The 13415-nt window shown below is 48.0% G+C and overlaps 1 protein-coding gene across 1 annotated transcript in view; it reads left to right on the top strand.

Moving 5' to 3' along the window:
- Positions 1–13172, top strand: part of GPC4 (glypican 4) — a 106935-nt gene extending 93763 nt beyond the window's left edge. Inside the window, exons 4-9 of the mRNA XM_045882691.3 lie at positions 3622–3787; positions 8515–8645; positions 8785–8931; positions 9696–9832; positions 10423–10598; positions 10692–13172. Coding sequence (XP_045738647.1) covers positions 3622–3787; positions 8515–8645; positions 8785–8931; positions 9696–9832; positions 10423–10598; positions 10692–10894 — 960 coding nt within the window. The 3' untranslated portion in view covers positions 10895–13172. The remainder of the gene's footprint in view (positions 1–3621; positions 3788–8514; positions 8646–8784; positions 8932–9695; positions 9833–10422; positions 10599–10691) is intronic.
- The last annotated feature ends 243 nt before the right edge of the window (positions 13173–13415 follow it).

Raw genomic sequence — 13415 nt, 5'->3', positions numbered from 1 at the left:
CAGAGAGAGAGAAACAGCATGAGAGGAGATAGGGTCAGAGGGAGAAGCAGGCTCCCCGCCGAGCCGGGAGCCAGACGTGGGACTCGATCCTGGGACTCCGGGATCATGACCCGAGCTGAAGGCAGTCGCTTAACCAACTGAGCCACCCAGGCGCCCTAAAAAAAATTTTTTTAAAGATTTTTATTTGAGAAAGAGAGCACTTGCACACGAGTGGGGAGAGAGGCAGAGGGAGAAGCAGAGTTCCCGATGAGCAGGGAGCCTGACATGGGGCTTGATCCCAGGACCCCGGGATCGTGACCTGAGCCGAAGGTAGATGCTCAACTGACTGAGCCACCCAGGTGCCCCTGAACTTGAATTTGTATTCAAAATAAATGAAGCCCCGGAACAAAGCCCTGAAAATTCCCAAAGCTAGGCAACCATTTTGTTTCTCCACTGGGTACTCCAGAGCCAAAACGGAGAAGTGGTCCTTGGCACCCTGGGTTCACCATCCTGAGCTTGGTTGGGTCCGTGAGAGTGGGGACCGAAGGCCTGGGGAATGGTCACGTTATTGGTACTTCCTCTGGGGGGCTGAGCATTGCAGGGGATGCCTGTTTCTTTCCTTTTCCTGACTGTGTTAAAACCCTTCTCTAGGGGCGCCTGGGTGGCTCAGTCAGTTAAGTGTCTGCCTTCAGTTCGGATCATGATCTTGGGGTCCTGGGATAGAGCCCCATGTCGGACTCCCTGCTCAGAGGGGGAGCCTGCTTCTCCCTCTCCCTCTGCCCCTCCTCCTTCCTTGTGTGTGTGTGCGCTCTCTCTCTCTCTCTCTCTCAAATAAAATCTTAAACCCAACCATTCTCTGTACCAGGGCCTCATTCCCACGCAAGGGTTTTGTTTCTCAAGTCTGAATAATGTGAAGTTGCACATAGCGGTCTCAGTAGTGGTCCTGAGACCACAAAGACTCCGTTTGATTTTCTCCAGCCTGGGTATTGCTCATGTCCTTGCCCATTGTGGTTTTCTTAGAACTTGGCCATCTCTCTTCTCAGTTCTGGTATCTAGTATTTCCATAGCATGTTATAGCTGAGTTCTTGGTGATCCTTTTTAGTAGTTCGACAACCAGTCACGTGCAGAGCATGAGCCAGCACTTAGCCAGAGAATGAAGTGGAAAAAGTCAGCCAAACCCAGCCTCATAATCTTCCTTTAATAAAACTCTGTGTCATTTTGTTTGGTCCCAGTCTTTAAAACTAGAGCTGACATCTACCTGTGTAGTAGACCAGGTCTGCTACATCACAGATTTGACTTACAATGGAACAAAGAATGGAGCTGACCTTGGAGAGAGTTAAGAAAAGAAAACAAACGGAAAGGTCTTTTTTTGGGGGTGGGGGGAAGTTTGTCAAATAGATTATTGTGTTTTAGATTTTGGCTTATTTCCTAAAGGCCCATACCATTTTGGAATGTGTTTGTGCTTTTGAGAGCAGGTTCCCTACTCTAATACAGAGATTCCTACTTGCTACCTAATCACAAGTACATTCCAGAATAATCCCCAACACGAGATAGGTGCTCAGTAACTATTTGTTGACACTTGAGCTTTGTACATGTTTCCGTAGTAGGGCATGGTTTCCGCTGAAGCATAATATTCAACAAATGCCACAGGCTGTAATCCGATTTCTCATAGGCATTTACGTACTAACCCTTCGCCTCTCTGCAATACAGCCAGTTAGGGGTATCATCAACGTGGAGCCGAACTACAGAGGGAAACAAGTGTGCCTAAGATGAGGGTTCACGGCCTGTGTTGGAGAAGGCCGGGAACCGTGAGCTCTCTGGGCCATGTTTGATAAGGTGCAGTGCTAGAATCCGATGTAGCAGGGGCACCGTCAGCAAGTCCGTTCATCTGTGTGGCCTTGCTTTTCTTGTCTCTTAAATGGGAGAGCCGGACGATGTGACTTCTAAGGCCCGTCCCAGCTCTGACTTCTGTGATCCTGGCATTCTCCAGCCACCTCCTCTCTCCAGGCTTGCGTGCTCATCTGTAAAGTGAGGGGGTGGGGCAGACAGGTATTGAAGTCCTAGCTATCGATGACTTTAAAAGATTGGACTTTTAGCTATCCAGAAAATCTAGCCCTCCAGACTGGCCATCCCCCCAGGATATTGGGTAGCCAAGATTTCACTGCCCATTAAAGCACAGTGAAAAGGACTAATTTGGGCTCGGTTAAAAACTGCAGCAAGGTCCTAATTCTTGGGAGGGGATGTTGACTTTGACATACACAATTACCAGCTTGTTGTTGGAGGCCAGAGTTCTGGTGGGGATAAGAGGCGGTGTGTGTGTGTACATCAGATAGGAGCCCAGTGGTGTTAAGTTTTCCTCCTGACAGTTCTAATCCCTCGTTCCTGTTCCTAAGGCTACTGTTGATAAGCGGTCTCCAAAGTCACACTCCAGAGCAGGTGAAGTGCATCCCAGCATCTGTTCCCTGCCCCGGTATCTGCTTTGGAAAGTTTGCTTAGAACACTGGTTGGTGCTGATAGAGAGGAACGCACTAATCCTCCGATAGTGACTCAGAAAGCAGAGGGCGGGGCAGAGAGAACAAGAAGACAGAAACCTTGGGTTAGCTGCCCATGAGTGATGGCTGGCCATGATCCTTTCTAAGCATTGATGAAGATGCAGGACAGGTGGAAGCGAAAAGAGGACACGACGCCTCATTTCTCCGCCGAGGACAGCCAGTACCACGTTTATCCTTGCTGCTTCCCTTCCTCGTGAGCTTTTCGTAGCCCCCTGTGGCCTGCCGAATGGTATCTCTGTTTCTGCCTGGTCTTCACGTGCCTTTCAGTTCTGGCCACGCACACGCTCCTTCCTGGGCAGCCAGCTGTCTTTCCCACAATTCCTCAACCCCAGGCACTCTGCGTTCTCCCTGGTGGGGGCGTTCTCCCTTCAGTGGGCCAATTAAATCCAACCCTTTCTCCCCAGAGTCACCGAAGTCTCCTGTCTTCCATCGAGTGTTCCCTGAGCACTCTGCTTTACTGTTCCCAGGCCTTGGAAGCCCTTCACCTCACCCCAAGTTTAAATGTATTCACCTTCTTGCCTGTAGGATACATTGAGTTTGGCCTTCAGCACAGCTACGGGCACAGAAGGGAGTACACACTAGGTACCCCGCTACACCTCGATGGGGGGGCTAAGTGTCCGAGGCCGACCCAGTGATGGTAGAGGCCACAGCAGGCCATGCATGGTGGGCAGGAGAAGGTCGTCTCTACTCCTGTGTCTCCTGGCCGATCCTGGAACTGTGTGTGTACGAGGACTTTGGAACAACTGAGCCACATAAAATGAGTGAGAGTGAGTGTGTGTGTGTTGGGGGGGCGGTGGGGAGCGGGATGGAGGAAGCATGGGAGTCTACAGGGTGGGAAGTATGTGCACCTGGGGTATTTATGGTCAAGCGGTGTTCTTGCCTCTACCCCCACCCACCCACCTTCTTCCCAGCAGACCCCTTCCTTTTATCTAATCTTCCTCTAGAAGCAGCAGGCCAGGCCTGCTCAGTGTGATCCATCACAACTCATTCTTAAGTTCAATTCATGGCCAAACCTTCAAGGTCAACTGGATGCACTTGGAATGTCTGTGTTATCACTGCCCCACGTTGTCTTTGTCTTGCCCCAAACTAGGTCAGTCCCACAGCGCAGTGTGCCGAGGCCTTGCTGAAGATGCTTTACTGCTCCCACTGCCAGGGGCTCGTGAGTGTGAAGCCATGTTACAACTACTGCTCGAACATCATGAGAGGCTGTCTGGCCAACCAAGGGGATCTCGAGTTTGAATGGAACAATTTCATAGGTGAGTGAGCGAGGCAGGGGTTTCCGTCACTGGAGAATGCTCAGCTTCCGGCCACGGGGAATATTGTAATTACCGTCTGTGGAAGTTCTTCTGTTCCTTATTTCTTGTTGGCCAGGGTTCCCACTGTACTCAAAGTTCACACCAGTCTACAAGTAAATGTTCCTTGAACAAGTGGTGGCGTTACGGAAGACCTCAGACATGGTGAATCGCAAGTTGTCATAAGGAGAATGTGCCTTCTTGGCACTTCCCCCCCCAAAAGGTCCGTTTTAGTTACGCATCATAGGCTGTGTCCCTGTAAATGCTGGAGTATGGCCATCACTGACTGAGCTTTGAAATCATTCTGTCACACTGCGACCGAGCCTTCCGCACACCGGCCGGATGCCCGTTGGGTATTTGAATCAAGTGAAACCGGATTGGGGGGACTTTAGGGGTTCTCTTTCTATAGAGGATTTAACAGTAACCGACTGCTCTGGTGAGCACGGAGGCCCTTTTGCTCTAGTCATTTTAGAGGTAAGCATTCTCACAGGTCCCTGGCACCCAGAATCCAGACAGCAATGTGAGTGGGGTACCCACTTTCCAAGAGGATTCATCAACATCGGTGGGAAAGGACAAGTTAAGGATCATTTAAATGTCCGGCCATCGACTTGGTTGATGTGCTCTTCATGCACAGCTTAGTCCTGAAACCTCCTGGTTTGTGTAATTGCAGAACGTAAGTGGCTTTAGAAGCACCTGTTTTTCACTTATTTGTTCACATCATGGGAACATGTATGCAATTTGCTGGCACCTTTGGGGTGGGGGATTGGTGTTGGAGAGAAGGCTTTTTAGTCTGCATGAGAGCTAATTACCATATTAACTGTTTGAAAATGCATCAATAAATTGGCTCCAACAGATTCTTGAGAACGCTGACACAGGAATAAAAAAAAGATGTGAATATTAAGCACTTCAGCAAAATTGTAGCCTAAATAGCTCAAAGCGAGAAGACCTGAGAAAATCTACACGCAGGAGAGCCGAGTCCCGTGAAAGGGAAGGTGGGGCAGCGGAGGCCCATCGTGCCCAGAAGGAAGCCATGGGAGAAATTGTTGCTTTAAATATTTCCCCCAGGAAAGAAAAGCTCGTGGCATTTCCAGATCTGAAGTTGATGTTTTTGCTCTTTTTTCAATCCTACCCTCACCCCCACACCCACTTGCCAAATTTGCAGTTCGCTTCTGCTAAATTCATTTTTGTAAATGTTGGTTAGCCTTTTTATTTTATAGCATCTAATGTACTTGTTCTCCGGGCAAAGGAGGAGAATTCACTGTACAGCACAGTGTGGAGTGACAGCCCTCGAGTTTTGCCAACTTTTCTATGGATCGATCAGGAGTAAGGTGCAGAGGGCCGTGTCCCTTGCACTATTCTCTTATTCTAACATGTCTGGCAGAAACTGTAACTCATTGTATTAAAATACAAATTCTCTTGTGCGCTTGCTTTTTTTTTTTCATATTTTTCTGAAGAGTTTGCAGGTCCACATCAAATCAAAACCACACTGTGGCCTGCTTAATTAATGTTTTCAAGCAGGTACTCTAAAGCAAGGAGGGAGTGAGTTGCTGTTGTTCTTGTTGAGAATTTTAAAACCTACATTTGCTCTTTTTCAAGAAACAAAATTAAACCCAAGTGGAAATTGATCAGATTTCTCAATCCATTTTCTTCAGTTCTTTGAAATGATCCTTTTTGGAGGGATGGGGTATATAATTGTATCTAAACTTAATTTTTAATGGGTATTTTATTCTTTATGTCCCATAAGCTGATCTAACAGGCCAGGAGTAATAGACATTGTTAATCCCCAGTGCTTTTTTATGAATTTTCACCAGGGTTTAATTTGCTCTGTGGTTGTAGAATTCAGTCCCAATTTACATGCCTCTGCTCGAAGTTCCTTTTTTTTTTTTTCTTTGCAAAGAATTTTTCTTACCCCTTTAAATGACTGCAGTTAATGAACAGCGAAGAGCTTTCCCCCCCACTTCTTTAAATCAGATCTTGGGGTTAAGTTGGGAAACTGCCTTTTGTTTTCCCGGTGGGTCATGAGGCTGAAGATGGGGGTTTGTGGTTATTGGTGGCATAGTGCGAAAGGATTCACTTTGCCTGGTACAAGGGAGGGATGCTCTGTGGCTGGGTGGGGGTGACCCAGTGCCCATAGCCTGAGCGCTGAGAGCCCGAGGTTGGACCAGGCCCTTGAAGAGACTCAAGCTAAGTTTTCCACATCTGCCTTCTTGCTGCCGTGGCCTCCTTTCCCTCTCTTGAATTGTTGTCAGCCTTGATCCAGATGGATCCAAACAGTTGAAACATGCTGGACTTGGTTTTGTAAGAGGTTGCCTCAAAAGGTCGACCAAATACTCCCCACCGCCACCCCCAGAACAGTCAGTTTCTAGAGAACCATACATTCTGCTTGGTGGCACCTTGTTTTCCATCACGCACTGTGGTTGCCTTAACATTCACCTGACGCCAACCGTACTCAGGTCGCAGGACTTTCGTGTTGGGGTGTTGGGGTGTCGGGGTGTCGGGGCTGCTGGAAGGAGGCAGGGACCCGTCAGCTATCCCGGAAATGAGGGACCTTTAGCCTAGACCCACCAGAAGAAAAACAACCCCACACCCACCATCTTTGGATCTCCCTCGGGGCTGGCTGCTTCTAGGGCAGGGCCTCGTTGAGAGCCGACCAGGACTCCCCCCAGGGGCGGGAGGCTGCTCAGCGCATTCCTCAGCCGCCCCGCGCAGGACGCCATGGCATCGGCCCCAACAAAGGCCCGGCTTCCCTCCAGTCCCAGAGTTGACAAAGACGCCAAACAGCCAGAAGAATCGGGTTTATGTTTCCTTTGAGCCTTTCACAAACATATTAGTGATCCAGCCTTTCCTCGCCACGAGGGGAATGAGTAGTTTCAAAATGCTCTGTTTTCTTTTCTTTTTCTTGTTTAAACCTCTGCATTTTGGATGTTGATTATCTGTCTATTCATAATATTTTTATTTGGAGCAAGCGACTTCTTCTGCAAAGAATGTGCTTTCTATACGCGGCAGCCCTGATGCTTTGACAATGATGAACGCACTGACGTTGTGCTCCACTTGTTTACAAAAGTCTCCTTTTGCTAGCACATCAAAAGCATTTTTCCCCCTCTAGTACAATGCTATATTCATGCTGGCAGTCTTTACTTAGAGGTTGGAAGCGCCACTTTATTGGTGCTTACCACAATGCAATCTGAAACTTCATTTGTTATTTAAAAAAAAAAAATGCATTTCACGGAAATCTATTTGTGGTTTGTGACATTGGAATTGCAGCTTAGAGAAAGGACCCCCACGCCTTCAGATGTTGTGTTGCGTCTGTTCTAGGTGGAAGGTGAAAGGTTGATGAGCAGATTGGATTTCATTGACAGGCTGATGCCAAAACTCCTTTGCACCAGAAAGCTGAGGTAGAAGATGGTGGTGGCCTGCAGTCTTCTCCGAGAAGGGCCTATAGTCTTCTGGAAACTAGCCCTCCTTGCTGGGGAGCTGTCCTTGGCCTACCTGGAGGCTGTAGATAATGTGGGCCTAACGATCCTTTCCCTGCCGGGCCTTAAGCACCAGAGTGGAAAGGAGAGCAAACAAGTTGAAGAGTTCAGTGCTTGTCAGGAGTGAAGCAGCCTTTTCCTCATTTCCAGTTTCCTCTAATTTTGACCAGGATAATCAGGCAAGAATACTAAGCCTCATAATCCCCACAAACACCTACGGCAGAAAAGAAAGTACCACATATTTTGTTGAAGAGATTCGACGTGTACTAAAACATTCTAGACTCCTCCAGAAGGCCAAGGTGACTCGCAGAGTAATCCGCGAAGACTCACACTGTGAGCACAGGCTTTTTGTGTACTGTGTCTTGTGTTGTCTTTTCACCCGAATGAAAAGAGGCACATGTTTCGCTTTAACTCGAGGCCCTTGTGTTTGAAATGGGAAGTTTATCTTTTTTTTTAAATTTTTATTCTTATGTGAATCCCCATACATTCCATCATTAGTTTTAGATGAAGTGTTCCATGATTCATTGTTTGTGCATAGCACCCAGTGCTCCATGCAGAACGTGCCCTCCTCAATACCCACCACCAGGCTAACCCATCCTCCCACCCCCCTCCCCGGGAAGTTTATCTTAATACAAAATTGCATCTTTCAAATTTGCATTATTTGCAAAGTCATTAGAATTCCTAGGAACACTGTCATTTGTACTTTCCAACTGTGTGCTCAAGGAGCTGAAAGGGTTTCATTTAAAAAATGAAAGAAAGGAAATGATATGCCAGGATTTTAACGGATTGATGTTTTTGAGTCTTGTAAATGGAACCTAAATGAAAAGATCCTAGGAAGTCACTGGGAGAAGTGGCATGTTATTCTGCCCCCAGCCTTAGGTTTGTCAGCAGGAGCTAGCTCGGAGCCTTACAGTGACAGCCACCGACACACGAGGAATGAATAATCAGTACAATAGAACGTTCCCGATTGGGTTCCTTTGCTGTGGAATAAGGCATTCACCTGGCCGTTTCACACTTTAGAGAGCTAGCAATACACGGTGACTAAATGCCGCTTGTGTAATAGAAACGGACGTAAAAACATGAATTGATTATGACGCATGCCTTCTTCCCTACCCCCCACCGGAAACAAAGGCAGTAAGATAATCAGACTGATGACCCAAGGCCGAACTAACGGTTTACTTTTTCTGCTGTTGTGTTTTTCCCCAAACGTCCTATTAGATGCGATGCTGATGGTGGCGGAGAGGCTCGAGGGTCCTTTCAACATCGAATCGGTCATGGATCCCATCGATGTGAAGATTTCCGATGCGATAATGAATATGCAGGAGAATAGTGTGCAAGTGTCTCAGAAGGTAATGAAGGCAGGATAACTGGCAAGGAGAAGCAGAGCCCTCCCTCCCCCACCGCCCCTCTTCCCACCTCCCCCTGCCCCCCCGGGGGGGGGGCTTGGGACCCAGCTTCCCTAATGGGACTGTGTTCGCTTCAATGCAGGTCTTCCAGGGATGTGGACCCCCCAAACCCCTCCCGGCCGGCCGGATTTCCCGATCCATCTCCGAGGGGGCTTTCAGCGCCCGCTTCAGACCGTATCACCCCGAGGAACGTCCGACCACGGCAGCTGGCACGAGTTTGGACCGACTGGTGAGCACTTCGGCGCAGGAACGGCCGCGTTTAATGACAAAGAACTGACAACATTTGCTCCGGATGCATTTTTAGTTGGAAGGCTTTCAAGTGCGGGTCTTTCAGGTGAAACTTTCCAAGCAGGTTGCATGGGGATGTCCATAAATCTGCCTCTCATTTTCTAGCTCATAAAGTTCGTACTTCGTTAGGAAACGCGACGCATCTCCTGTGAGCGCATCACTGTGCCCATTATAGGGAGCACAGAGCGATGAGACTCCTCCTTGTTCAGCGGGAGCAGCAGAGACCCCGGGCTTCACTAGCAAAGGGGATGAATAGGAAGCACCGGGGGACGGGGTTGGAAGCGAACCGCATTGCCCTTGGCAGCGAGCCGCACGCGCCGTGGCCGGAGGGGGCGCTGTGGCAGGCGGTATAGACACTGCAGCCAGAGGAGGAAAGCCTCGCGGGAGGAGACGGTGGCTTCTCCTCGTACCCACGGAGCCCCGAGGCCAGCGGGCCTCAGGTTACAGTAGCTGTAAATACAGAGGGAGAGTGGCCGGTGGATCGGGGCCACTCCTTCAGGGCCTGTGTTCCAACCGTTAGTTCATTTGAGCGAGTTTGTTCTTTTCTGTATAGATTTGATCTGCATTTTTCTCTTGTGACTCAAGCTGAAAATGAATCGCATAGCGCTCTGGAGCTACTTTAGACATGATCAGAAGACACATCTGTAGGCAGTTGTGTGTTTTTACAGAGGTGCTTCTTTTTTTCCCCCCGCCCCTGCTAATGAGGTTACTGATGTCAAGGAGAAGCTGAAACAGGCCAAGAAGTTCTGGTCCTCTCTGCCCAGCAATGTGTGCAGCGATGGGAGAATGGCCGCTGGGAACGGGAACGAGGACGACTGCTGGGACGGGAAGGGCAAGAGCAGGTTAGGCTCGGGCGAGCGGGCCGGCGGGCTCCCTTCCCGCCTGCCCCGGGGAGGGGGAGCGTGGGTCAGACGGCGGTTGCTCAGTAGTCACTCGAGGGAGGCATCACGAAGCACCAGCCGGTAGGTAGCAACAGCATGATGGCTTCTAGACGGTCTAAGGAACGGGCTTTGTCTCGCAAGCCTCGGGAAGGCACCCAGCACGAGGGCTGCAGCCCGGGGTCAGGCCGTTCCAGTAGCCTCGTCTTTCCAGGATTTAATGCCTGTGGTTCTCGGCCCACCGGCCTGGCCTCCTAAAGCTGCAGCTCCCCCAAAGGCCTCGTTCTCTTCTTGGGTGATCTCTTGTGTCACTGCCCTCCACACTCAAGTAACTTTGCTCCGTCCCCGCTGTATCGGCCCTCGACTCTGACCCACCAACCTCCGTAAAAGGGGTAGCATTCCAAAAGGTCCCCGTCAAAGCGGAGAAACAAGAAATGGGAGCACTTTCCCCTGAGTTGCACTCAGTAGGACTACTAGAATCAAGGCAAAATTCTCTGATCTTCGGCCACTTTGAGCTTTACCGATCATCTTAGCAGAGTCATTTTTCATTTCAGATACCTGTTCGCGGTGACGGGAAATGGCTTAGCCAACCAGGGCAACAATCCGGAGGTCCAGGTGGACACCAGCAAACCGGACATACTGATCCTTCGCCAGATCATGGCTCTTCGGGTTATGACCAGTAAAATGAAGAACGCTTACAACGGGAACGATGTGGACTTCTTTGACATCAGTAAGCGTTTGTGGTTTGAATCTTACACGTTGCTCTCGTACGCCGTGTGAAGAGAACGAGCAGAATGAAATCTCTCTTCCTTTTTTTTAATAGGTGACGAGAGCAGTGGGGAGGGAAGCGGTAGCGGTTGCGAGTACCAGCAGTGCCCCTCGGAGTTGGGGCACAACGCCACCGAGCCCTCCGGGAAGAGTGCCAACGATCAGGCCGGCAGCGCTGGTGGCTTTGTGCGGGCGCAGCCCCCCCTCCTCGCCGCCTTCTGCATCGTGCTCCTGGTCATGCAGAGAGAGTGCAGATAATTCTGAGCCTTAGCGAGTTTTCTTCAAAAAGTTAAAAAGGCACCAGTTATCACTTTTATACCATCCTAGTGACTTTGCTTTTTAAATGAATGGACAACGATGTACAGTTTTTACTATGTGGCCACTGGTTTAAAAAAAATGCCGACTTTGTGTTCTCATTCAGTTTTGCGAGGGGGGGAAAGGGACTTGGATGTATAAAGGCGGTTCCTGGCGCCCCCCGCCCCCCGCATCATGTTAAACGTGGCTGACAGTGTAGGTACAGAACTGTAGTTAGTTGTGCATTTGTGATTTTATCACTCTTGTTTGTTTTGTTTTTCTTTCTTTTTGTTTGTGGGTTGTTTTTTTTTTCCCCTTCAATTATGATCTCACCTTGTTTCTTACAAGAAAACCAGGGTCCTTTCTTGGCATGTAACATGTACGTATTTCTGAAATATTAAATAGCTGTACAGAAGCAGGTTTTATTTATCATGTTATCTTATTAAAAGAAAAAGCCCAACAAGCAGTAAAATTTCCATTTATCCCTGTTGTTTTAGTTGCCTTATCTGGAGAGGAGCGGATGTGATTTTGTTTTTTATTATTGTTAAGGTAGGACAGAATGTGAAGGCACAAGGGGGCTTCTGAGCCACTTGGTAGGTTGTATTCAGGCATCGATACAAGAAGAAGGCTCTACTTCATTGATAGCCAGGGACTGGAAGAGACTGCAGACTATACCCGTCTTGGTTGAATTGAATTATATAAACTAAGGTCACAGGTCCATTTCTCGAACCCGCTTATACTTAGAGCAGCGCCCATTTAGAAGAAGATTCTTTTTCGGTACACTCTCCCTAGAAATATAGAAAGCATTCAGGATGCCGAAGTTATCACACGTTCACACTTAGTTTGGGGGTGGGTTTTTGTCTTTTTCTGTCTTATCCAGGCAAGTTAGCAAGCCGCTGTGTGCTGGTCTTCATGTCCACACTGACCTGCTTTGACTTCCTATCCCGATGGCAGAAATAAGTGACCAAGGAGTTCATTTGGTCCCCCTTGTTACAGCATACCAGATTTCACACCCCACCTTATAGAATAGGGAACTGTCTGGAGGCTAGCCAAAACCGGGGTACAGTCTGGGCTCACCAAATAGCTGTCCACACTCTTCCACCAAACTTTTCGTCTTTGCATTTGGTTTTGGATCCCAATTTTTGTAAAACAAGATTGCTAAAGTGTCCTGCTTGAGTCGTCTTACCTGGGCCCCTCTGATCAGAAAGGCAAAGGGCTTGCTGTGGTTCACAGCCGTGTGCTACCCTATCAGCCAAGAAGTCCACTTGGGGGGGATCTGGGTGTCCAGACTTTTTTCACGTGTTGTTGTTGTTTGGAGGGGGACGGGAGGGAGTAGAGAGCCCAGAAGGCAATAGCTTAGCTGTGACCCTTAGCCACAATTCCGGGGTGGGTGTGGGTGTGGGTGGGGGGATCTGGCAAAGGCCATAACTGTTGTCCCAGGCCAAAGACAACTGCCTTGGCCCCTTAGGACCCCGTTCCTTGTATCCTTACCAAATGACAGCTTCTAAAACTATGAGAAGGTAACAGCTCCCTCTAAAAAGGAGTTCCCAAAAAGTCTTCAAAAAGAGAAAACGCTGCAAGTCTCTTCCTGCTTGAGACAGCCATTGAGATCTCCGATTCCACAGAAGCTAACACCCACAGAGAGGTGGTTTGTGTTCCTGTTCCATCTTTGGTTGTAAGACTAATTCTCTATTTTTATATTGAAATGTAATTACTTGATAGCTCAGGGTCTACATTTCATTCAGCTTTTCACACCAAATTCTGCAAGAATGGTCAACATGGAATATTGGGGGCTGTTGTAAACAGAGGCTTAATTTTATTAGAAGTAGCCAGTTATTTATTAAAGCATGATGTTAATAAAATAGGCATATTCTGGCTGGTGTGTATAAGTGTTTGTTGTTTTTTTTAAACAAATCACAGAAGACCTAAAATTGAAAAGGTGCTCCATTTATGTATGAGGAAAAATGTATTGTAAATAGCTAAGCTGCCTTGTGAGAACTTGGAAAATGTGCTGATACTTAGTAACTACCTCAGTTGTGAGGAATTTCCTTTTTAGCTTAGACTGCTATTACTTTGACTTGGTAGAAATGAATCTGGTCTCCAAAATGTGGCTCAAAGAGTTATCCCCGTAGACCTTGTGAGATTGTTTTTAATTTAAAACCTTGAACTCTGCCCAGCTGTTTTCTTTCAGTCAGCTTCTCTACACCAATAACATTTTCCGAATTAAATATTCTTGAAGGTTCTTCTGGACTCTCACTGTTTTCTTTCTTTGCATTTTTTCCTGTTACCCTTTTATTATTTAAATTGTCTCTTGCTTTTGAACTTGAACTATGAAATAAACAAATCATAGATTTTTCCATTCAGATCTGACTGGGTAACTTTTGGCTTCTAACCAGCCGGCAGGCTCACCATTGCACCACGTTCCCCCCAAAAAAGAACAAAGGCAAGTTGAATATTCTAAAATCTTAAGAGTTCAGAGTATGAG

The sequence above is a fragment of the Mirounga angustirostris genome, unplaced genomic scaffold, assembly GCF_029215605.1.
Source record: "Mirounga angustirostris isolate CCGP_5_RB_7025 unplaced genomic scaffold, mMirAng1.0.hap1 SCAF_11, whole genome shotgun sequence".
Classification (NCBI taxonomy): Eukaryota; Metazoa; Chordata; class Mammalia; order Carnivora; family Phocidae; genus Mirounga; species Mirounga angustirostris.
Note: the sequence above shows the minus strand (reverse complement) of the source record. Positions and strands in the feature narration are given on the sequence as shown.